Source organism: Rhinoraja longicauda, chromosome 37 (assembly GCF_053455715.1).
Source record: "Rhinoraja longicauda isolate Sanriku21f chromosome 37, sRhiLon1.1, whole genome shotgun sequence".
In the NCBI taxonomy this organism is placed as follows: domain Eukaryota; kingdom Metazoa; phylum Chordata; class Chondrichthyes; order Rajiformes; family Arhynchobatidae; genus Rhinoraja; species Rhinoraja longicauda.
The window spans coordinates 4,084,790-4,110,524 of record NC_135989.1 but is presented as its reverse complement, the minus strand read 5'-3'; the positions used below and the strand labels follow the sequence as shown (position 1 = coordinate 4,110,524).

Genomic DNA, 25,735 nt, shown 5'->3' with positions numbered 1-25,735 from the left:
CTGCCTTCTCCCCATACCCCCTGACTCCGCTATCCTTAAGAGCTCTATCTAGCTCTCTCTTGAATGCATTCAGAGAATTGGGCCTCCACTGCCTTCTGAGGCAGAGAATTCCACAGATTCACAACTCTCTGACTGAAATAGTTTTTCTTCATTTCTGATCTAAATGGCCCTACCCCCTTATTCTTAAACTGTGGCCCCTTGTTCTGGACTACCCCAACATTGGGAACATGTTTCCTGCCTCTAACGTGTCCAACCCCTTAATAATCTTGTATGTTTCAATAAGATCCCCTCTCACCCTTCTAAATTCCAGTGTATACAAGCCTAGTCGCTCCAGTCTTTCAACATACGACAGTCCTGCCATTCCGGGCATTAACCTAGTAAACCTACGCTGCACGCCCTCAATAGCAAGAATATCCTTCATCAAATTTGGAGACCAAAACTGCACACAGTACTCCAGGTGTGGTCTCACTAGGGCCCTGTACAACTGCAAGATGGCAGGACCTGCCCACCACAGCAACACCAGGGTTCACAAGCAGCTTGTGAAAGATTGAAAGATTCAGTTCCCACCTGGGGATCTGCTGAACAAGACCACAGAGCTTCTGATGACATTTTAAAACTGTGAAACAAAAGGGGAAGGAAGGCAATGTGTGGCTCAAAAATAAAAACAACCTCCAGTGCGAATCACCGGAGATGGTTCCCCTGTTAATGAGGGGTGAGAGTGAAGATAGACACAAAATGCTGGAGTAACTCAGCGGGTCAGGGCAGCATCTCCGGAGAGAAGGAATGGGTGACGTTTCGGGTCGAGACCCTTCTTCAGACAGAGTCAGGAGCGAGGAAAACGAGCGATAGAGATGGTGAAATAGAGAGATGTAAAACAAATGATGAAAGATATGCAAAAAAAGTAACAATGGTAAAGGAAACGGGACATTGTTAGCTGCGGCCTAGGTGGAAATGAGTTACAGACAATGAGACTCTACAGGAGATTGTGAAACTGGTACGTTGACTAGAGTAGGGAGGGGATGGAGAGAGAGGGAATGCCAGGGTTACTTGAAGTTAGAGAAGTCATGTTCATATGCCACTGGGGTGTAAGCTGCCCAAGTGAAATATGAGGTGCTGTTCCTCCAATTTGCGTTTGGCCTCACTCTGACAATGGAGGAGGCCCAGGACAGAAATGTCAGTGTGGGAATGGGGAATGGGGCATTTTGTGTCAATATAGTGAGGGTGAAGGTATTCATACCACTAAAGGTATTCATACATTCATAAGTTCCAGGAGCAGAATTAGGCCATTCAGCCCAGGCTTGTATACACTGGAATTTAGAAGGATGAGAGGAGATCTTATCGAAACTTATAAGATTATTAAGGGGTTGGACACGTTAGAGGCAGGAAACATGATTCCCAATGTTGGGGGAGTCCAGAACCAGGGGCCACAGTTTAAGAATGTGGGGTAGGCCATTAGAACGGAGATGAGGAAAACCTTTTTCAGTCAGAGAGTTGTGAATCTGTGGAATTCTCTGCCTCAGAAGCAGTGGAGGCCAATTCCCTGAATGCATTCAAGAGAGAGCTAGATAGAGCTCTTAAGGATAGCGGAGTCAGGGGGTATGGGGATAAGGCAGGAACGGGGTACTGATTGAGAATGATCAGCCATGATCACATTGAATGGCGGTGCTGGCTCGAAGGGCTGAATGGCCTCCTCCTGCACCTATTGTCTATTGAGTCTACTCCGCCATTCAATCATGGCTGATCCATCTCTCCCTCTCAAACCCCATTCTCTTGCCTTCTCCCCGTAACCTTTCAGTCTGACATGGTGGGTGCAGCGGTCGAGTTTGGGGTCTCTCGGCCCGAAACGTCACCCGTTCCTTCTCTCCCCGAGATGCTGCCTGACCCGCTGAGTTACTCCAGCATTTTGTGTCTATCTCCGATTTAAACCAGCATCTGCAGTTTGCTTTCCTACACATCTATCTATCTCTGCCTTAAATATATCCACTGACTTGGCCTCCACAGCCTTCTGTGGCAAATAATTCCACAGATTCACCACCCTGTGGTATGGTACTGTACTTCATTTGTCACATGTACTGAGGTACAGTGAAATTCATTTTTGTACACAGCGCAGGTACAATATTATACACAAGCACTTACATACATCTTAGATAAGCATCTCAGATGTAGTACAAGTGTGAGACAGTGTAGAGTCTCCAGTTTGGGGCCATTTTCAAGTCCCAGTTGTTGTAAGTGCAGGGATCTTGACCTGAGCGTGAAGGCCCGTTGTCATGGCGACATTGCAGGGTCAGCCTGGCCAAGTTTATCCGTGGTGTCCTCCACCGCTGTAGGCTGCATCCAATCCACGTGCTAGGCCTCTTGGAGCGCCGCCCGGTCCAAGCGAGCCCCAGGCTGCTGCAGGGCTTCCAGCGGCCTACTCCCCCGTCGAGGCCTTGCACTCCCAACCTCCCGCTCGACAGCCCTCCCACCCACTCCTCCACTCTGGGCGGCAGCACCCGCCACTAACGCCACCACAGAGGACGAGGAAGAAAATGGCAGCCTCGGCAATGCTCACCCCCTTGTGCAAGAGCCGCGCGCAAGCCTTGGCACACGAAGATGGCTTGAGCCATTAACAATAGACAATAGACAATAGGTGCAGGAGTAGGCCATTCAGCCCTTCGAGCCAGCACCGCCATTCAATGCGATCATGGCTGATCACTCTCAATCAGTACCCTGTTCCTGCCTTCTCCCCCATACCCCCTCACTCCGCTATCCTTAAGAGCTCTATCCAGCTCTCTCTTGAAAGCATCCAACGAACTGGCCTAGGCAGAGAATTCCACACCTTCACCACTCTCTGACTGAAAAAGTTCTTCCTCATCTCCGTTCTAAATGGCCTACCCCTTATTCTTAAACTGTGGCCCCTTGTTCTGGACTCCCCCAACATTGGGAACATGTTTCCTGCCTCTAATGTATCCAATCCCCTAATTATCTTATATGTTTCAATAAGATCCCCCTCATCCTTCTAAATTCCAGTGTATACAAGCCCAATCGCTCCAGCCTTTCAACATACGACAGTCCCGCCATTCCGGGAATTAACCTAGTGAACCTACGCTGCACGCCATCCATATCAAGAATATCCTTCCTCAAATTTGGAGACCAAAACTGCACACAGTACTCCAGGTGCGGTCTCACCAGGGCCCGGTACAACTGTAGAAGGACATCTTTGCTCCTATACTCAACTCCTCTTGTTACGAAGGCCAACATTCCATTGGCTTTCTTCACTGCCTGCTGTACCTGCATGCTTCCTTTCATTGACTGATGCACTAGGACACCCAGATCTCGTTGAACTCCCCCTCCTCCTAACTTGACACCATTCAGATAATAATCTGCCTTTCTATTCTTACTTCCAAAGTGAATAACCTCACACTTAAACTGCATCTGCCATGTATCCGCCCACTCACACAACCTGTCCAAGTCACCCTGCAGCCTTATTGCATCTTCCTCACAATTCACACTACCCCCCAGCTTAGTATCATCTGCAAATTTGCTAATGGTACTTTTAATCCCTTCGTCTAAGTCATTAATGTATATCGTAAATAGCTGGGGTCCCAGCACCGAACCTTGCGGTACCCCCACTGGTCACTGCCTGCCATTCCGAAAGGGACCCATTTATCCGATGGCACCGTTACCCAAGGTACACAAACGTAGAACTGAGAACATAGAACAGTGCAGCTCAGGAACAGGACCTGCGGCCCACAATGTCAATAGTCAATAGTGGTTTATTTGTTACATCCACATAAATGTGTAGTGAAATGAAACATTACCCACAGTTAAACAATAAGACCAATAAGATTAATCAATAAAAATGCAATAACACATACAATCACACACTAACACCAAACAAAAAGAAACATCCATCACAGTGAGTCTCCTCCAGTCCCTCCTCACTGTGATGGAAGGCCAAAAATGTCTTTTTCTCTTCCCTGCCGTCTTCTCCCGCGGTCAGGCTGTTGGAGTTGCCACGTCGGGGCGGTCGGGGCTCCCGATATTGAAGCCCCCGCTGGGCGGTGAAAGGTCCACAGCCTATTTCAGGCCGCGCTGGACGGTGAAAGGTCCGTGGCGGGCCGACCCAAGCCCCGCGATTCGGGGCGGGCGAACACTCTGCCGCTGCCGCTGCCGGAGCTCCCGATGTCGGCCCCCATCCAGGGGCCTGCGGGCTTCCGACGTCCACGCGGCCCGCGCCGGAGCCTCCGGAGACGAATCGCAGCCGTTCCCGCAGCATCCGCAGGCAGCCAGCGCCGCAGGTGGTGAGTACGGGCCGCGGGCTCTGCGAACCAGAGCCCCAGGTGGTCCCAGGTGCATGGCCGGTGGGAGGCCGCAACGGGAACGGAGACACAACACAGAAACAAAGGTCGCGTCTCCGTTCGGGAGAGATGTTACAGTTCCCGTTCCTTCCCACCCCCCCCCCCAAAACATAACATACAACACTACATCATATTAAAACTACAATTCAGACAAAAACAACAAAAAACACAAAAGACAGACGGACTGCAGGCAAGCATTGAAAATAGGTGCAGGAGGAGTGTGTATAGGACAGTGTTAATGTGCGGAGTGATCACTGGTGACCATCGATCACCAGTTCACACTAGTTCTATGTTGTCCCACATGTGCATCCACCCCCGACACACTGGGGGCAGTTTGCAGAGGGATAATGAACCTATGTTGAAAGACTGGAGCGACTAGGCTTGTATACACTGGAATTTAGAAGGATGAGAGGGGATCTTATCGAAACGTATAAGATTATTAAGGGGTTGGACACGTTAGAGGCAGGAAACATATTCCCAATGTTGGGGGAGTCCGGAACCAGGGGCCACACAGTTTAAGAATAAGGGGTCGGCCATTTAGAACGGAGATGAGGAAAACCTTTTTCAGTCAGAGAGTCGTAAATCTGTGGAATTCTCTGCCTCAGAAGGCAGTGGAGGCCAATTCTCTGAATGCATTCAAGAGAGAGAGCCAGATAGAGCTCTTAAGGATAGCGAAGTCAGGGGGTATGGGGAGAAGGCAGGAACGGGGTACTGATTGAGAATGTTCAGCCATGATCACATTGAATGGCGGTGCTGGCTCAAAGGGCCGAATGGCCTCCTCCTGTGGCACCTATTGTCTATTGTCTATTGTCTACAAACCCGCACGTCTTTAGGATGTGGGAGGAAATGGGTGATCAATGATCGGTGTACATTAGGTGGGCCGAAGGGCCTGTTTCCGCGCTGTCTAAAGAAAAGAAAGAAACCGGAGCACCCAGTGGAAACCCACGTGGTCTTGTCAATAATCACTGTATTTGCAGGGCTGACGTGCAAGTAGGAATTCCATTGTTGTGTTTTCAGTCCATTTGACAATGAAACACTTTTGCATCTTTGCTCATATATCGGCAGTGATTGCTGGGAATATTCAACCCACCAACCCGCACGTCTTTGGGATGTGGGAGGAGGCAGGAGCACCTGGAGTAAACCCACCTGGTCACTCAGGGACAACGTGCAAACTCCACACACACACACACACGCACGCACACACAAACACCACACACACCACACACAAATACACCACACACACACACACCACACACAAATACACCACACACACACACACACCACACACACACATACCACACACACACGCGCGCACACACACACACACACACACACAGGCAGACAGCACCCAGAGTCTCTAGCACTGCAAGGCAGCGGGTGGCTGATTAGATTGTCTGGAACATGACGAGTCCAGAACCAGGGGCCACACAGTCTAAGAATAAAGGGGAGGCCATTTAAAACTGAGGTGAGAAGAAACTTTTTCACCCAGAGAGTTGTGAATCTGTGGAATTGTCTGCCACAGAGGGCCGTGGAGGCCGATTCACTGGATGAATTTAAAAGAGTTAGATAGAGCTCTAGGGGCTAGCGGAATCAAGGGATATGGGGAGAAGGCAGGCACGGGTTACATGATCACAATGAATGGCAGCGCGTACAGGCTCGAAGGGCTGAATGGCCTCCTCCTGCACCTATTGTCTACGTTTCTATGTTGCCGCCCGCTTGCAGCTGTTCTGCAAACAGGAAGAGGATGTGGGCAGGGTGTGGCAGAGGGGGGGGGGGGGGATGGGGAGGGGGGGGTAGAGTTCCCAAGCGACGTTGCCTCAAGAGTGGGGGGGGGGGGGTGGCAGTGCTGGCGTTTGAAGCCACTGATTCGGGGAGGCAGCATTTCGAGGTGGGATGTGGCTAAACATGCTGACAGAAAGTCCACCCCACCCGCCCCCTCCCCGCCAAACCCAGGCCCCAGGGTGACATTCCCGACTTCTGAAGAGTTCTGTGCGCGCGGTCTTGTCTTGAGTCGTGTCGGGATTCTGGAAATTTCCCCCCGGGGCAAGAAACTCGAACGTTCTAGAAGCACCCTCTGACTGAAGAAATTCCTCCTCATCTCCTTCCCAAAAGAATGTCCTGGAGGCTGGATTGCTGGAGTGAAAATTGCGGAGAAAAAAACGCTGGAGTAACTCAGCGGGTCAGGCAGCATCTCTGGAGAGAAGGAACGGGTGACGTTTCGGGTCGAGGCCCTTCTTCAGTCTGGCTGAAGGTAGCTGACCAGAGAGCTTCCAGTTGCAGAGGGATGTGCAGAGACCCAGTTCCGGCCTCTCTCCACTGGCTCCCAGTACAGTACAGAATCAACTTCAAGCTCCTCCTATTCACATACAAAGCCCCCCCCCCATATCAAAACTCTTCTAACCCACCACTCTATCTCCAGGTCCCTCAGGTCGGCCGACTTGGGGCTACTGACTATCCCGCGGTCTAGGCTTAAGCTCAGGGGTGACCGCGCTTTTGCGGTTGCAGCTCCTAGACTGTAGAACAGCATCCCTCTCCCCATCAGAACTGCCCCCTCCATCCACTCCTTTAAGTCCAGGCTCAAAACCTATTTCTACTCCCTAGCGTTTGAGGCCCTCTGAGGGGGCGCTGTGAACTGTTTATGTATGTGCTGTTATGTTTGTGTGGCATTGTATGTTCGTTTCTTAGTACCTGAACTGATGTACAGCAGTTTGGTCAACGTGGGTTGTGTTTAAATGTGCTATACAAATAAAATTGACTTGACTTGACTTGAGTTCCGTGAAGTTCACAAGAGCATCAAGTCTACTCAGATTTGGATGAAGGGATTAAAAGTACCATTAGCAAATTTGCAGATGATACAAAGCTGGGTGGTAGTGAGCTGTGAGCTGTGAGGTTGCAGGGTCACTCAGATTGAAGAAGGGTCTCGACCCGAAACGTCACCCATTCCTTCTCTCCTGAGATGCTGCCTGACCTGCTGAGTTACTCCAGCATTTTGTGAATAAATACCTTCGATTTGTACCAGCATCTGCAGTTATTTTCTTATCCTACACACCAGGGTCAATTTATACACACCGATTAATCTACAAAGCTGTACGTCTTTGGAGTGTGGGAGGAAACCGGAGCACCCGGAGAAAACCCACGCATGTCACGGGGAGAACGTACAAACTCCGTACAGACAGCGCCCGTAGTCGGGATGGAACCCGGGTCTCCGGCGCTGTGAGGCAGCAACTCGACCGCTGCCGCCCCCAAGGAATAACTTTGTGGGAATCCCGAGTCCCTTTGCACGTTTGATTTCTAAATATTTCACAGAGAGAGGACAGCCTCCCAAACTTCTGCCCAGTCGCGAGGGTTCACTTGCAACGAAAGACTGCTGCAAACCACATATTGTGCTGTGAGACGCCACACCCTCTAGCCTGACCACAATCACAGCAGCGTTTCCGTATTCAGGTTCGAGATCGAGTCGTCTGCAACTGTCGATGTTGCAGATGTGGACAATCCCGCTCGACGTTACTCCCTATAATGCCAGTCAATGATCGCCACGCCACGCCGGCATTCAAGGGTACGTATTTGTCGTGTTCGACACAGTGCTGGAGTAACTCAGCGGGTCAGGCAGCATCTGTGGAGAACATGGATAGGTGACGTTTCACAGAGTGCTGGAGTAACTCAGCGGGTCAGGCAGCATCTGTTTCGTTGGGTTGTTGTTGTTTAAATTATTACTGACTAGCTAATTAAATTATTGCATCGTATGGGAGGTGCATTCCCAATCTCGTTGTACCCCTGTACAATGACAATAATGATGTATTGTATTGCATCTCTGGAGAACATGGATAGGTGACGTTTCACAGAGTGCTGGAGTAACTCAGCGGGTCAGGCAGCATCTGTGGAGGACATGGATAGGTGACGCTTCACAGAGTGCTGGAGTAACTCAGCGGGTCAGGCAGCATCTCTGGAGGACATGGATAGGTGACGTTTCGGGTCGGGACCCTTCTTCAGACTGATTGCTGGGTTGGAGGGGTGCGGGGGGGGGGGGGGTGGGTGGGAGGTGGGGTGTAACTGGAAGCAAGAAAAGACCAGGAGTAATCAGGGGGCCGGCCACAGGTGACCACAGGCAGGGAAGAAATGAATGTGAGAGGGTTTGGGTCGGGACCCTTCTTCAGACTGCGATACTGGGTGTAAACAGCATCTGTTTGTGTCAGACACAGAGAGGAGAGAGGGCAGGCACAAAATGCTGGAGTAACTCAGCGGGTCAGGACAGCGTCTCTGGAGAGAAGGAATGGGTGACATTTTGGGTCGAGACCCTCCTTCCAACACGTAGAGGAGAGAAACGGGAGGAGAAGCAGAGTTAACGACAGGGTAACAAAAAGCAACTGCAGATGCTGGTTCTTCCCAGAGACACAAAAAGCACTGGAGTAACTCACCACCAGATCAGGCAGCATCTCTGGAGGGAAGGAATAGGTGGTGTTGCAGGAAGGAACTGCAGATGCTGGTTTAAACCGAAGATAGACACAAAAAGATGGAGTAACTCAGCGGGTCGGTCAGCATCTCTGGAGAACACGGACAGGTGACGCTGTAGCCAAATGTTTCTTTTTGCCTTTGAGGTGACCCAATACAATAACATCGTGAAAAAAACTGATGTGATTCTTTTCAAAAGGCCTATAGAGATCAGTGGCGCTGGTGGAGTTATTGTCGTGCTGGCGGTGAGGAGACGAGAGAGGGAGAGATGCTGAGCAGTTACTTGACTTTCCTGGGTAAGTCCACGCTCTGCCATTGACGTTTTACTTATCAGAGACACACAGAAACACAGACAATAGGTGCAGGAGGAGGCTATTTGGCCCTTCGCGCCAGCACCGCCATTCAATGTGATCACGGCTGATCGTCCACAATCAGTAACCTGTGCCTGCCTACTCCCCATATCCCTTGATTCCACTAGCCCCTAGAGCTCTATCTAACTCTCTTTTAAAGTCATCCAGTGAATTGGCCTCCACTGCCCTCTGTGGCAGAGAATTCCACAAAGTCACAACTCTCTGGGTGAAAATGTTTCTTCTCACCTCAGTTTTAAATGGCCTCCCCTTTATTCTTAGAATGTGTGGCCCCTGGTTCTGGACTCCCCCAACATTGGGAACATTTTTCCTGCATCTAGCTTGTCCAGTCCTTTTATGATTTTATACATCTCTATAAGATCCTCTCTCATCCTCCTAAACTCCAGTGAATACAAGCCCAGTCTTTCCAATCTTTCCTCATACGACAGTCCCGCCATCCCGGGGATTAACCTGGTGAACCTACGCTGCACTGCCTCAATAGCAAGGACGTCCTTCCTCAAACTAAGGGACCAAAACTCCACACAATACTCCAGATGTGGTCTCACCTGTACAACTGCAGAAGGACCTCTTTACTCCGATACTCAAATCTTCTCGTTATAATCTCTCAAAAGTCCATTTTCTTTCCCCAAACTATTTTATTTAAAGTCATACAACGTGGAAACAGGCTCTTCCGCCCCACTTGCCCACTCCGGCCAACATGCCCCATTCACACTAGTCCCATCTACTAGCGTTTGGCCCATCTATATACTAAAACTCTTGTTTGTTTGTTTGTTTGTCCCTGAACTATAACCAAAACGGTACACGATAGCACGACAATGTTAGGCCCACCTTACTCACCGTCGTCCCTTTGGTGCTAATGGAAGAAGTTTCATTGAAATCGGGGTTATATTTTTAAAGTTATTCACATTTTAAAGTTTAAATATATTTCCTCGGGAAGGAGGGGGATGGAGGGGAGGGAAGGGGGAGGGGGAGGGAGGAGGGAGGGGGTGGGAGAGAGGAGGGTGGGGGAGGGGGAGGGGGAGGAGAGAGGATAAGGGGGGTTGTGGGGGAGGCGTGGGGGGCTGGAGGGGGAGGAAGGGGGAGGGAGGGGGAGGATGGAGGGGGACGATGGGGGGGAGGGTGGGAGGGGAGGGGGAGAGGGGGGGAGGGAGGAGGGGAGAGGGGAGGGGAGGGAAGGGGGAGGGGAGGGGGAGGGAGGGGGACGATGGGGGGGAGGGTTGGAGGGGAGGGGAGCAGGGAGGGGGTGGGGGAGGGGGAGGGAGGAGAGGGGGAGGGAAAGGAGGAGGGAGGGGGAGAGTGGGGGAGGGAGGAGGGGAGAGGGATGGGGAGGGGAGGGAGGGAGAGGGGAGAGGGGGGGTGGTTGAGGAGAGTGTGCTGCACCAATGCAGGAGAGGTTTGGGCCCAACGGGTCCACTTGATCTAGTATTCCTCTAAACCTACGCTGTCCACTGTTTGGCCCTGTGCCTTGCACCATTGCGGCCGGTGCTGTTTGTGGAGAGAGGTGTCACAGAGATGCTGCAGATCTGTGATGCTGTACATCCCAACTGCACAGTCCCCCTGGAGGTATCTCAAGACCTGTCCTTTGGATCGGCACGGTGGCGCAGCGGTAGAGTTGCTGCCTCACAGCGCCAGAGACCCGGGTTCGATCCTGACTACAGGTGCTGTCTGTGCGGAGTTTGCACGTTCTCCCCGTGACCTGCGTGGGTTTTCTCCGGGTGCTCCGGCTTCCTCCCACATTCCAAAAGACCCGCGTGTTTGTAGGTTAATCGTCCCTCTGTAAATCGCCCCCCAGTGTGTAGGGAGTGGATGAGAACGTGGGATAACATAGGTTACAGAACTTTATTGTCATTCGGTACAGATACCGAACGAAATTACAGCAGTCACAAAACACAACAAAAAATAAAAGAACACAGGACACCCGACCCCAACACAAACATCCATCACAGTGACTCCAAACACCCCCTCACTGTGATGGAAGGCAACAAAACTTCCACTCTCTTCCCCCCACGCCCACGGACAGGCAGCTCGACCCCTACCGAGGCGACCGACTCGCACAGCCCCCGCAAGGGGATGGAAGGCCCCGCGGCCGAGCCGCGCCGGGCACTGAAACGTCCCGCGGCCGAGCCGCACCGGGCACTGAAACGTCCTGCGGCCGAGCCGCGCCGGGCACTGAAACGTCCCGCGGCCGAGCAGCGCCGGCGATGTTAAGTCCAGCGGCCGAGCCGCGCCGGGCGATGGAAGGCCCCGCGGCCGAGCTGCGCCCCGGGGAAGAGACCTAATAAAAGAAATGTTTCCCCCACCCCACACATACACAGCCAAAAACAGAAACAAAAACCATCCCAACACCGACACACAAACAAAAAAAAAGGAAAAAAGACAAACCGACTGCCAGCGAGCCGCAGCCGTTAGCCGCAGCCGTTAGCCGCAGCCGTTAGCCGCAGCCGTTAGCCGCAGCCACACGATGATTGAGAATGATCAGCCATGATCACATTGAATGGTGGCACTGGCTCGAAGGGCCAAATGGCCTCGTCCTGCACCTATTGTCTATTGTCTATAGAACTGGTGTGTGAGCGGGTGACCGCTGGAACAGCAGCGCTGGTCAGTGCGGACTGATTTCATGACAGTCCTGCCCAGCAGGTGCGTCGTACCTGCAGTGATTAACATGTCCCCCGTTGCTCCGTGCCAGGTGTGTGCGTGTGCAGTGTGTGGTACCAGGAATCGTTGGCACATCCACCCAACTCTGCCGGTAAGTTCACACTTTCTCCTCTGTGAATATTAAACTTGCGGCACGGTGGCGCAGCGGTAGAGTTGCTGCCTCACAGCGCCGGAGAGCCGGGTTCCATCCCAACCACGGGCGCTGTCTGTACGGAGTTTGTACGTGACCAGGGCGGGTTTTCTCCGAGATCTCCAGTTTTTTCTTCCCACACACCAAAGACGTGCAGGTTTGTCGGTTAATTGGCTTGCTATAAATGTACATTGGCCCTAGTGTGTGTAGGATAGTGTTAGTATGCGGGGATCGCTGGTCGGTGCGGACTCGGTTTTGCCGAAGGGCCTGTTTCCGCGCTGTGTCTCTAAACTAAACTAAACTAAAGTAGTTCAGTTTAGTTTATTGTCACGTGTACCGAGGTACAGTGAAAAGCTTTTGTTGCGTGCTAACCGGTCAGCGGAAAGACAACACATGATTACAATCGAGCCGTCCACAGTGAGCAGGTACATGATAAGGGAATGACGTTCAGTGCAAGGTAAAGCCAGCAAAGTCCGATCAAGGATAGTCCGAGGGTCACCAATGAGGTAGACAGTAGTTCAGCACTGCTCTCTGGTTGTGGTAGGATGGTTCAGTTACCTGATAACAGCCCGGAAGAAACTGTCCCTGAATCTGGAGGTGTGCGTTTTCACACTTCTGTACCTCTTGCCCGATGGGAGAGGCCTCTCATCGCAGTTTGAGCCAAGAAGCTGGAGTAACTCAGTGGGACAGGCAGCGTCTCTGGAGAGAAGGAATGGGTGACTTTTAAGGTTGAGCCCCTTCTTCAGATTGAAAATCAGGGGAGAGGGAGACGGGAGATATAGGACAAATGAATGAAAGATATGCTAAAAAGCAACAATGATCAAGGAAGGGTGGAGCCCACAAGGATCCATTGTTGGCTGTGGGGTAGAGATAACGAGTGATACAGGCAGTGAAACTCAACAGGACGACAGTGAAACTAGTACGATGACTAGGGTTGGGGGAGGGACGGAGTCAGAGATGGAATGCAAGGGTTACTTGAAGTTAGAGATGTCAATGTTCATACCGCTGGGGTGTAAGCTGCCCAAGCGAAATATGAGGTGCTGTTCCTCCAATTTGTGTTTGTGCCTCACTCTGACAATGGAGGAGGCCCAGGACAGAAAGGTCAGACTGGGAGTGGGAGGGGGAGTTAAAGTGCTTGGCAACCGGGAGATTGCATAGGCCAAAGTTTATGAGAGGATTTGAGTACAGGAGTAAAGAGGTCCTTCTGCAATTGTATAGGGCCCTGGTGAGACCGCGTCTGGAGTATTGTGTGCAGTTTTGGTCTCCTAATTTGAGGAAGGACGTCCTTGCTATTGAGGCAGTGCAGCATAGGTTCACGAGGTTAATCCTCGGGATGGCGGGACTGTCAAATGAGGAAAGATTGGAAAGACTGGGCTTGTATTCACTGGAGTTTAGAAGGATGAGAGGGGATCTTATAGAGACGTATAAAATTATAAAAAGACTGGACACGCTAGATGCAGGAAAAATTTTCCCAATGTTGGGGGAGTCCAGAACCAGGGGCCACACAGTCTAAAAATAAAGGGGTGGCCATTTAAAACTGAGATGAGAAAAAACCTTTTCACCCAGAGAGTTGTGAATTTGTGGAATTCTCTGCCACAGAGGGCAGTGGAGGCCAATTCACTGGATGAATATAAAAGAGAGTTAGATAGAGCTCTAGGGGCTAGTGGAAACAGGGGATATGGGGAGAAGGCAGGCACGGGTTATTGATTGTGGATGATCACCCATGATCACAATGAATGGCGGTGCTGGCTCGAAGGGACGAATGGCCTCCTCCTGCACCTATATTCTATGTTTCTATGTCTTAGTTGGACTTGAGATCATAGTAGCAGCTCAGAACTAGATTCCTAACAATATCCAGTCCTCTCTCCCAGGACACCCCAGTGGTGGCACGTTGGCGCAGCGGTAGAGTCGCTGCCTCACGGCGCCAGAGACCTTGAGTTTGGCGTGCTGTCTGTACGGAGTTTGCACGTTCTCCCCGTGACCTGCGTGGGTTTTCTCCGGGCGCTCCGGTTTCCTCCCACACTCCAAAGACCTGGGTTTGTGAGGTAAATATTCTCAGCAAATCACTGTCGATACTGACCACGGAGGTTACTTCAACTGGCCAACAACATGAATAAAGAGGCCAGAGGCAAGATTGTTCATTGTCATACGTACACGAAACACAACAATCACATTCTTACTCGCAGCAGTACGACAGCCCCGTAAACACAGTGTTTATAGATAATACAATAAACACATTACAATGAATCATTAATAAATAATATCAGTGCAAAGCAAAAGCCCTAAGTCCCTAAAAGTGGGTAAAAGTGCGCATTCCAAGTATCACCCAGTTCAATGCCCCAAGTGTTGGCTTGGGATGTGAGTGTGTGTGTATGTGTGTTTGTGTGTGAGTGCACATGTGTGTGTGTGTGTGTGTGTGTGTGCGTGCGTGTGTGTGTGCGTGCGTGTGTGAGTGCACATGTGTGTGTGCGTGCGTGTGTGTGAGTGCACATGTGAGTGTGTGTGTATGCGTGTGTGTGCGTGCGTGCGTGCGTGTGTGTGAGTGCACATGTGAGTGTGTGTGTATGCGTGTGTGTGCGTGCGTGCGTGTGTGTTAGTGCACATGTGTGTGTATGTGCATGTACTTATGTCTTTATTCGTGTACATGTGTGAGTGCGCGCAGGCATGTGTGTGGGGGTGTGTGTTTGCGTGTGTGTGCATGTGTGTGATTGTGTGCACGTGTGTGTGTGAGTGCACGCGTGTGTGAATGTGTTAGTGTGTGGGGTGTGTGTGTGAGTGTCTGTATGTGTATGTGTGTGTCTGTGAGGTGTACGTTTGTGTGTGGACGTATGTGTGTGATTGCACGCGCACGCTGTGTTTGTGTGCGAGTGCGTATGTGTTTGAGAATGCGTGTGTGTGTGTGTGTGTGCGTATGTGTGTGAGAATGCATGTGTGTCTATGTGTGAGAACGCGCGTGTGTGTATGAGAAACATAGAAACATAGAAAATAGGTGCAGGAGTAGGCCATTCGGCCCTTCGAGCCTGCACCGCCATTCAATATGATCATGGCTGATCATCCAGCTCAGTAACCTGTACCTGCCTTCTCTCCATACCCCCTGATCCCTTTAGCCACAAGGGCCACATCTAACTCCCTCTTAAATATAGCCAATGAACTGGCCTCAACTACCTTCTGTGGCAGAGAATTCCACAGACTCACCACTCTCTGTGTGAAGAAATGTTTTCTCATCTCGGTCCTAAAAGACTTCCCCCTTATCCTTAAGCTGGGACCCCTGGTTCTGGACTCCCCCAACATCGGGAACAATCTTCCCGCATCTAGCCTCTCCAACCCCTTAAGAATTTTATATGTTTCTATAAGATCCCCCCTCAGTCTTCTAAATTCCAGCGAGTACAAGCCCAGTCTATCCAGTCTTTCCTCATATGAAAGTCCCGCCATCCCAGGAATCAATCTGGTGAACCTTCTCTGTACTCCCTCTATGGCAAGAACGTCTTTCCTCAGATTAGGAGACCAAAATTGCACACAATACTCCAGGTGCGGTCTCACCAAGGCCCTGTGTGTGTGTGCGTATTTGTGTGAGTTTGTGTGTGTGTGTGTGTGTGTGTGTGGATAAGGGGCGTGGTGTGTGCAAGAGGCGAGAGGTGAGGGGTGAGGGGTGAGGGGTGTGTGTGAGGGGTGTAACATTGCCTGGATAGGTGAGGGGGCGAGAGATGTAATAGGAACCCGAGGGGTAACCTTTCCACACAGAGGGTGGTGGGAGTACGGAACAAGCTGCCAGAGGAGGTCGTGGAGGCTGGGACTCTAGTTTTAGTTTAGTTTATTTTTTAATGTCACGTGTACCGAGGTACAGTGAAAAGCTTTTGTCGCGTGCTATCCAGCCAGTGGAAAGACAATACATGATTACAATCGAGCCGTCCACAGTGTACCGATACAGGATAAGGGAATAACGTTTAGTGCAAGGTAAAGCCAGCAAAGTCCGATCAAGGATAGTCCGAGGGTCACCAATGAGGTCGATAGTAGTTCAGCACTGCTCTCTGGTTGTGGGAGGATGGTTCAGTTGCCTGATAACAGCCGGGAAGAAACTGCCCCTGAATCTGGAGGTGTGCGTTTTCACACTTCTGTACCTCTTGCCCGATGGGAGAGGGGAGAAGAGGGAGTGGCCGGGGTGAGACTGGTCCTTGATGATGCTGCTGGCCTTGCCGAGGCAGCGTGAGGTGTCGATGGAGTCAATGGAAGGGAGGTTGGTTTGTGCGATGGTCTGGGCTGCGTCCACAACTCTCTGCAGTTCCTTGCGGTCTTGGGTGGAGCCGTTCCCAAACCGTGCTGTGACACATCCTGATAAAATGCTTTCCCCGGTGCATCTGTAGGAGTTGGGGAGAGTTGTTGGGGGCGTGCCGATCGTGCTAAGCTCGTCCCTGTCGCCGCGGTGATGGCTCTTTCTTCCTTTACAGTGACGGGCAACTGTGCGTTCTGTGGGCCCCACGCCGTGTGCCACGGGCCCTCCTACTGCACCTGCAAGGCGGGATTTTACTCAGAGTCCGGAGACAAAAGGTTCGCCAGTGCTGCGGTCTCCACGTGTAAAGGTATCCCCCTCCTCCCCCACCCTCCCCCACATCCTCACCCCACCCTCGTTACAACCCGTGTCTCTGGCGCGGTCACGGTGGCGCGGCGGTAGAGTTGCCGCCTTACAGCGAACGCAGCGCCGGAGACCCGTGTTCCATCCCGACTACGGGCGCCGTCTGTACGGAGTTTGTACGTTCTCCCCGTGACCTGCGTGGGTTTTCTCCGAGATCTTCGGTTTCCCCCCACACTCCAAAGACGTGCAGGTTTGTAGGTTAATTGGCTGGGAAAATGTAAAAATTGTCCTCAGTGGGTGGAGGATAGTGTTAGTGTGCGGGGATTGCTGGGCGGCACGGACCCGGTGGGCCGAAGGGCCTGTTTCCGCGATGTATCTCTAAACTAAACTAACCCCCCGGGCCTAATGCGGGACAAGGGCGGTCCCGTACAGGACCAACAAATTTAGCCCAATATACGGGATGTCCCGGCTAATACGAGACAGTTTAACCCTAAATTAAAGTGTTTGGCAACCGGGAGATCAGGTGGGTCTTGGCAGGTAGACCATCCAGTTATATTTATGTATAGTATTACCAGATCTGTTGTGAGATGGTCTCCACTGTCCCGTTGCAGATTACAATGAATGTCGCACGGTTAAAACTATCTGTGGTCCCCACGCTAGCTGCCACAACACCGCGGGAGGGTTCCTCTGCCTCTGCCACCCTGGCTTCGCCCGGCTGTCTGGCGAGACCAACTTTACTGGCTACGGCGCTGGCTGCCAAGGTAAGGAGACCGGTCAGACACTGTTTCACTCCTCCCCTGGGCCTGTGGAGCTACGTCAGCCTCGGTAGGCCCAACCTCCTCTCCAGAGCCTGTGGGACGGAGGCAGGCCCTGTAGGCCCAATCTCCTCTCCAGAGCCTGTGGCCCTGAAAAGCCTCAGTAGGCCCAACCTCCACTCCAAGGCCTGTGGGCCGGAGGCAGGCCCTGTAGGCCCAACCTCCTCTCCAGAGCCTGTGGGCTGGAGGCAGGCCCTGTAGGCCCAACCTCCTCTCCAAGGCCTGTGGGCCAGAGGCAGGCCCTGTAGGCCCAACCTCCTCTCCAAGGCCTGTGGGCCGGAGGCAGGCCCTGTAGGCCCAACCTCCTCTTCAAGGCCTGTGGCCCTGAAACAGTCTCTGTAGGCCCACCCTCCTCTCTAGGGCCTGAGATAGATTTAGCCATGATTGAATGGCGGAGTTGACTTGATGGGCCGAATGGCCTAATTCTGCTCCTATCGCTTATGACCATTCAATCATGGCTGATGTATCTTCCCCTCCTGAAGCCATTCTCCGGCCTTCTCCCCGTAACCTTTGACGCCCTGACTAATCATGCCTTTCTTGTGCTGGACATAAACGTAGATGGGTCGGTTGGTAAGTTTGTAGGCGACACCAGAATTGGAAGTGTTGCTTTGCAGACAGAGGAAGACTGTCAAAGAAAGCAGCAAGAAATGGATCGGAAACAGGAGGAGGATTGGCAAATGGACAAGTGTGAGGTGTTGCACTTCCGGGGGTCAAATGTAAGGAGGAAATATGTAGTTGGATGTGGAGAGGATGTTTCCACTAGTGGGAGAGTCTAGGACTAGAGGTCACAGATACAGAATAAAAGGACGTTCCTTTAGGAAGGAGATGAGGAGGAATTTCTTTAGTCAGAGGGTGGTGAATCTGTGGAACTCATTGCCACACAAGGCTGTGGAGGCCAAGTCAGTGGGTGTTTTTAAGGCAGAGATAGATAGATTCTGGATTAGTGCGGTTGTCAGGGGTTATGGGGAGAAGGCAGGAGAATGGGGTTAGGAGGGAGAGATAGACCAGCCATGATTGAAGGGCGGAGTAGACTAGATGGGCTGAATGGCCTCATTCTGCTCCTATCACTTTTGAGCTTATCAACTTATGAACTTAATGACAAGGTACTGATGTGTAGTGGGGTCCAATTCCATAACTCCCTAAAAGGACACAGCTTTAAGGTGAGAGAGGCGGAGTTTAAAGGAGATTTGCAGGAGAAGCTTTTTACACAGAGGGTGGTGGGTGCCCAGAACGTGCTGTCAGGGGTGGTAGTGGAGGCAGATGTCATAGTGGTGTTTAAGAAACTTTTAGATCGTGCAGGGAATGGAAGGACATGGATCAGGTGCAGGAACAGAAGATTAGTTGAACTTGGCATTGTGTTCGGCACAGACATTGTGGGCCGAAGGGCCTGTTCCTGTGCTGTACTTAGGGTTGCCAACTGTCCTGTATCAGCCGGGACATCCCGTATTTTGTGCTAAAGTGGTTTGTCCCGTACGGGACCGCCCTTGTCCCGTATTAGGCCCGGACGGCGCTGTAGGCCCAGACACTGTAGACCCGGACACTGTAGGCCCGGACACTATAGGCCCGGATGCTGTGGGCCCGGACACTGTAGGCCCGGACACTGGAGGCCCGGACACTGTAGACCCAGACACTGTAGGCCCGGACACTGTAGACCCAGACAGTGTAGGCCCGGACACTGTAGACCCGGACACTGTAGGCCCGGACACTATAGGCCCGGACACTGTAGGCCCGGACACTATAGGCCCGGACACTGTAGGCCCGGACACTGTAGGCCCGGACACTGGAGGCCCGGACACTGTAGACCCAGACACTGTAGCCCGGAAGCCGCTGTAGACCCGGACAGTGTAGGCCCGGGTGCTGCCTGACGGAGGTTGCGTAGCAACCCGCCTCCCGGCCCGGGCGGCCACCATTGGAGGAGCGGGAGCACGTGGCCGCTGGCTGGGTGAGGTCACGTGGGGCGGTGACGTCACCTTGTCCTTTATTTGGGAGTGAGGAAGTTGGCAACCCTAGCTGTACTGTTGTATGTTTGGGAAAGAACTGCAGATGCTGGTTAAAATCACTAGAGTAACTCAGCGGGACTGGCAGCATCTCTGGAGAGAAGGAATGGGTGACATCTCTCCCCTGACTGTCAGTCTAAAGAAGGGTCTCGACCTGAAACGGCATCCATTTTGTCTCTCCAGAGATGCTGCCTGACCCGCTGAGTTACTCAGGCATTTTGTGCCTGTGCTGTTTCTATGCTCTATGATGGTGTCTCCTGCTCACTGCAGATGTCGATGAGTGTTTGCAACAGCCCTGCGGTGCCCATGGTGTCTGCAGCAACACTGAAGGAAGCTTCCTATGTTCTCACACAACACAGGCCGTGACCAGCCATCTCCACACAGCTCCCAGTAAGGAAGTGTGCAGGAAGGAACTGCAGATACTGGCTTACACCGAACATAGACTCTGGACTCTGGGTCTCCATTCCATGGAGTGCAGGAGGATGAGGGGAGATCTTGTAGAGGTGTACAAAATCATGAGAGGAATAGATCGGGTAGATGCACAGGGTCTCTTGCCCAGAGTAGGGGAATCGAGGACCAGAGGACATAGGTTCAAGGTGAAGGGGAAAAGATTTAATAGAAAATAGTTCATAGGGAAAAGAGTTAATTGGCCTCCACTGCCTTAGAACGCAGTGGAGGCCAATTCTCTGGAAGGTATTTATTTCACAAAATGCTGGAGTAACTCAGCAGGTCAGGCAGCATCTCAGGAGAGAAGGAATGGATGCTTTCAAGAGAGAGCTAGATAGAACTCTTAAAGATAGCGGAGTCAGGGGGTATGGGAAGAAGGCAGGAACGGGGTACTGATTGTGGATGATCAGCCATGATCACATTGAATGGCGGTGCTGGCTCGAAGGGCAGGGAGGGAGGGAAGGAGGGAGGGAGAGAGAGAGAGAGAGAGGGAGGGAGGGAGGGAGGGAGGGAGGGAGGGAGGGAGATGGAGAGGGAGGGAGGGAGATGGAGAGGGAGAGGGAGGGAGATGGAGAGGGATCAGGGACACATTCCCAGTTAACACACACTTGTGGTTCTAAGCCTCTTCCAATATCCTGATTGAAATGTTCTCCATGCTATCTCACACAGGCCCGTTTCTGCTTTGCCTGTCCAACCTCCTGAAGAATCAGTCCATCATCGACAACTGTTTCACCGAGAGGCTGCAACAGGTACGTTACTCATGGACCAGAAGTTACTCTGAATATCACGGTGTTGCAGCGGTAGAGTTGCTGCCGCACAGCGCCGGAGACTACGGGCGCCGTCTTTACGGAGTTTGTACGTTCTCCCCGTGACCTGCGTGGGTTTTCTCCGAGATCTTCGGTTTCCTCCCACACTCCAAAGACGTCCAGGTTTGTAGGTTAATTGGCTTGGTGTGCATGTAAATTGTCCCTAGTGGGTGTAGGATAGTGTAAGTGTGCGGGGATCGCTGGTCGGCGCGGACCCGGTGGGCCGAAGGGCCTGTTTCTGCACTGTATCTCTAAACTAAACTAATTAGTAAAATAAACACCCCGTGTGTAAATCTCCCCACCACCCTTGCCCGCAAAGGATGCGTTTACATTAGACTTTGGAGATACAGCGCGGAAACAGGCCCTTCGGCCCACCGAGTCCGCACCGACCAGCGATCCCTGCACTTTAACACTATCCTACACACACTAGGGACAATTTACAATTTACAGAAGCCATTAACCTACAAACCTGCACGTCTTTGGAGTGTTGGAGGAAACTGGAGCACCCGGAGAAATGGTCACGGGGAGAACGTACAAACTCCGCACAGACAGCACCCGTGGTCGGGATGGAACCCGGGTCTCCGACGCTGTGAGGCAGCAACTCTACTGCTGCGCCACCGTGCCGCCCGAGTTGATCATGCCGGATCTATTTTCCCCTCTCAACCCCATTCCCCTGCCTTCTCTCTGCCTCTCCATCACTCTCTCCTGCTTTTACCGGGATGCATCACAGCTTGGTTTGGGAACAGCTCCACCCAAGACCGCAAGAAATTGCAGAGAATTGTGGACGCAGCCCAGACCTTCACACAAACCAACCTCCCTTCCATTGTCAGCAAGCAAGCACAGAGAAGCACTCACTGTAATAATTCAAGCATAAAAAAAGCTTCATGTTATCCATCCAGGGACTAATACAGAAGTTGGAAGTCTGACTTAGCCTATCCTTGTAGACACAGAACTCCATCTACACCTCACGCTGCCTCGGCAAGGCCAGCAGCATCATCAAGGACCAGTCTCACCCCGGCCACTCCCTCTTCTCCCCTCTCCCATCATGCAAGAGGTACAGAAGTGTGAAAACGCACACCTCCAGATTCAGGGACAGTTTCTTCCCGGCTGTTATCAGGCAACTGAACCATCCTACCACAACCAGAGAGCAGTGCTGAACTACTATCTACCTCATTGGTGACCCTCGGACTATCCTTGATCGGACTTTACTGGCTTTACCTTGCACTGAACGTTATTCCCTTATCATGTATCTGTACACTGTGGACGGCTCGATTGTAATCATGTATTGTCTTTCCACTGACTGGTTAGCACGCAACAAAAGCTTTTCACTGTACCTCGGTACACGGGCGCCACACGTAAACTGAACTAAACTGAACTGGTGATCCATACACAGGGCCACAGGTCAAACCTGCCATGGATATAGAATCGTAAAGTCATACAACTTGTCCATGCTGACCATGATGGCAGCTAAAGGATTGGTCTAAGTCAGCATGGATTTATGAAGGGGAAATCCTGCTTGACTAATCTTCTGGAATTTTTTGAGGAAGTGACACGTAATATCAGTCACTTGTACACCAGTCACTGAAAGTAAACATGCAGGTTCGGCAGGCAGTGAAGAAAGCTAATGGCATGTTGGCCTTCATAACGAGAGGATTTGAATATCAGAGTAAAGAGGTCCTTCTGCAGTTGTACAGGGCCCTAGTGAGACCACATCTGGAGTATTGTGTGCAGTTTTGGCCTCCCAACTTGAGGAAGGACGTCCTTGCTATTGAGGCAGTGCAGCGTAGGTTCACCAGGTTAATCCCTGGGATGGCGGGACTGTCATATGAGGAAAGATTGGAAAGTCTGGGCTTGTATTCACTGGAGTTTAGAAGGATGAGAGGGGATCTTACAGAAACGTGTACAATTATAAAAGGACTGGACAAGCTAGATGCAGGAAAAATGTTCCCAATGTTGGGCGAGTCCAGAACCAGGGGCCACAGTCTAAGAATAAAGGGATATCCCATTTAAAACTTTTTCACCCATAGTGTTATGAATTTGTGGAATTCTCTGCCACAGAGGGCAGTGGAGGCCAATTCACTGGATGAATTTAAAAGAGAGTTAGATAGAGCTCTAGGGGCTAGTGGAATCAAGGGATATGGGGAGAAGGCAGGCACGGGTTACTGATTGTGGATAATCAGCCATGATCACAATGAATGGCGGTGCTGTGCTGCCTCCTCCTGCACCTATTTTCTATGTTTTCGATGGTGCCCCATCTAAGCTAGTCCCATTTACCTGCGTTTGGCCCATGTCATCCTAAATCTAAACCTGTTCTTGTTCTTTCTGCTCTGAAGGCACCAGCAGATCGGTTCTGTTCCCTCATCAACGCCACCCTTACGTTTGCGAGGAGGATGTGTGAACAGAGCGGGGAAGGCCACAGAAAGTCTGAACCCTCCGTCACTTTGAAGGTGAGTTTGCTCCGCCTGCCCTCGGTGCCGGCTCTCAGCTTAAGTTTAGTTTAGTTCAGGAACAGCTTCTGTTATCAGGCTTCTGAACGGCCCTTCCATAAGCTAGGGTACTACATTATTTAGATTTTTAGATTTAGAGATACAGCGCGGAAACAGGCCCTTCAGCCCACCGGGTCCGCGCCGCCCAGCGATCCCCGCACACTAACACTATCCTACACACACTAGGGACAATTTTCACATTTGCCCAGCCAATTAACCTACAAACCTGCACGTCTTTGGAGTGTGGGAGGAAACTGAAGATCGCAGAGAAAACCCACGCAGGTCACGGGGAGAACGTACAAACTCTGTACAGACGGTGACCGTAGTCGGGATCGAACCTGAGTCTCAGGCGCTGCATTCGCTGTAAGGCGGCAACTCTACCGCTGTGCCACCGTGCAGTGGTACTGTTCGATTCACCTCTACCCCAATGCGGACATTGGACTTTGGCTGATGCTCTACAATGCTGAGAACTATATCCTGCACTCTGTATCTTCCCCTTTGCTCTACCTACTGTACTTGAGTTTGACGAGTTTGACTTGAGTTATGTAAGGTTTAGTTTGGTTTAGAGATACAGCGCGGAAAAAGGCCCTTCGGCCCACCGGGTCCGCGCCGACCAGCGATCCCCGCACACTAACACTATCCTACACACACTAGGGACAATTTTTGTGGATATTTTTAAGGCAGAGATAGATAGATTCTTTAGTTAGTACGGGTGTCAGGGGTTATGAGGAGAAGGCAGGAGAATGGGGTTGAGAAACATAGAAACATAGAAAATAGGTGCAGGGGGAGGCCATTTGGCCCTTCGAACCAGCACCGCCATTCATTGTGATCATGGCTGATCATCCACAATCAGTAACCCGTTCCTGCCTTCTACCCATATCCCTTGATTCCACTAGCCCCTAGAGCTCTATCTAACTCTCTCTTAAATCCATCCAGCGATTTTGCCTCCACTGCCCTCTGTGGCAGAGAATTCCACAGGGAGAGATAGATCAGCCATGATTGATTGGTGGGAGTAGACTTGATGGGCCGAATGGCCTAATTCTGCTCCTATTACTTATGACCTTATTCAGATATGGGTACAAAGATACAGCGTGTATTCAGGCCTTCGGCCCACCAGGTCCGCGCCGACCAGCGATCCCCGCACACTAACACTATCCTACACACACTAGGGACAATTTTTACATTTATACCGAGCCAATTAACCTACAAACCTGCACGTCTTTGGAGTGTGGGAGGAAACCGAAGATCTCGGAGAAAACCCACGCAGGTCACGGGGAGAACGTACAAACTCCGTACAGACAGCGTCCATAGTCGGGATGGAACCCGGGTCTCCGGCGCTGTGAGGCAACAGAATCGGACAGTACCCTAGCTTGTGGAAGGGCCGTTCTGAAGCAACTCTACCGCTCCGCCATCATTGTGACATTTAACCAATGGCTGCCCCTTACCCACAGGACGTCACGTCTTTTGGAAACCGGTTTGTTGCCGATGGTTCGGGGGTGGAGTCGACGACGGTGTTCCTGGAAGCCATGGAGAACTTTGCCATGACCGCTGCACTGGCCTCTCCTACCCACGAGCTCAAACCCATCTCCAGCACGCACTTGGGTAAGGTCTACACACGGACATCAGGGCACCTACAACCGGGGCGGGCAGCTCAACCTGGCTGGACAATAAACCAAACCGTAAACAGTAAACTGTGATCATAATAAACCTAAACCGAACCCTAGATATCTGATGGGACACAAAATGCTGGAGTAACTCAGCAGGTCAGGCAGCATCTCTGGAGAGAAGGAATGGGTGACGTTTCGGGTCGAGACCCTTCTTCAGACTGAAGAAGTTTAGTTTATAAACAATAGACAATAAATGCAGGCGTAGGCCATTCGGCCCTTCGAGCCAGCACCGCCATTCAATGTGATCACGGCTGATCATTCTCAATCAGTACCCCGTTCCTGCCTTCTCCCCATACCCCCTGACTCCGCTATCCTTAAGAGCTCTATCTAGCTCTCTCTTGAATGCATTCAGAGAATTGGCCTCCACTGCCTTCTGAGGCAGAGAATTCCACAGATTCACAACTCTCTGAGTGAAAAGGTTTTTTCCTCATCTCCGTTCTAAATGGCCGACCCCTTATTCTTAAACTGTGGCCCCTGGTTTTGGACTCCCTAAACTGTGATAATAATAAACCTAAACCTAACCCTGGATATCTGATGGACACAAAATGCTGGAGTAACTCAGCGGGACAGGAGAGATGGAATGGGTGAAGTTTCAGGTCGAGACCCTTCTACAGACTGTGACTTACACTTGACAAGCACTTTGGTTTAGTTTAGTTGAGTTTAGAGATACTGCGCGGAAACGGGCCCTTTCGGCCCACCGTGTCCGCGCCGACCAGCGATCCCCGCACATTAACACTATCCTACACCCACTGGGGATAACTTTTACATTTACCAAGCCAATTAGCCGACAAACCTGCACGTGTTTGGAGTGTGGGAGGAAACCGAAGATCTCGGAGAAAACCCACACAGGTCACGGGGAAAAACTCCGTACAGACAGCGCCCGAAGTCATGATGGAACCCGGGTCTCCGGCGCTGTGAGGCAGCAACTCTACCGCTGCGCCACCGTTATGTTTATGACTTTATCTCACCTGGTCAGAGTTACAGCGACAGAGACACGGGTTCGAT

At 51.6% G+C, this 25,735-nt stretch overlaps 1 protein-coding gene across 1 annotated transcript in view; it reads left to right on the top strand.

Moving 5' to 3' along the window:
* The first annotated feature begins 8,995 nt into the window (after window positions 1-8,995).
* Window positions 8,996-25,735, top strand: part of LOC144610566 (adhesion G protein-coupled receptor E3-like) — a 34,875-nt gene continuing 18,135 nt past the window's right edge. The window contains exons 1-8 of the mRNA XM_078429373.1: window positions 8,996-9,085; window positions 11,844-11,903; window positions 16,388-16,519; window positions 17,124-17,273; window positions 19,595-19,714; window positions 20,441-20,520; window positions 22,911-23,024; window positions 24,515-24,665. Coding sequence (XP_078285499.1) covers window positions 9,058-9,085; window positions 11,844-11,903; window positions 16,388-16,519; window positions 17,124-17,273; window positions 19,595-19,714; window positions 20,441-20,520; window positions 22,911-23,024; window positions 24,515-24,665 — 835 coding nt within the window. The 5' untranslated portion in view covers window positions 8,996-9,057. The remainder of the gene's footprint in view (window positions 9,086-11,843; window positions 11,904-16,387; window positions 16,520-17,123; window positions 17,274-19,594; window positions 19,715-20,440; window positions 20,521-22,910; window positions 23,025-24,514; window positions 24,666-25,735) is intronic.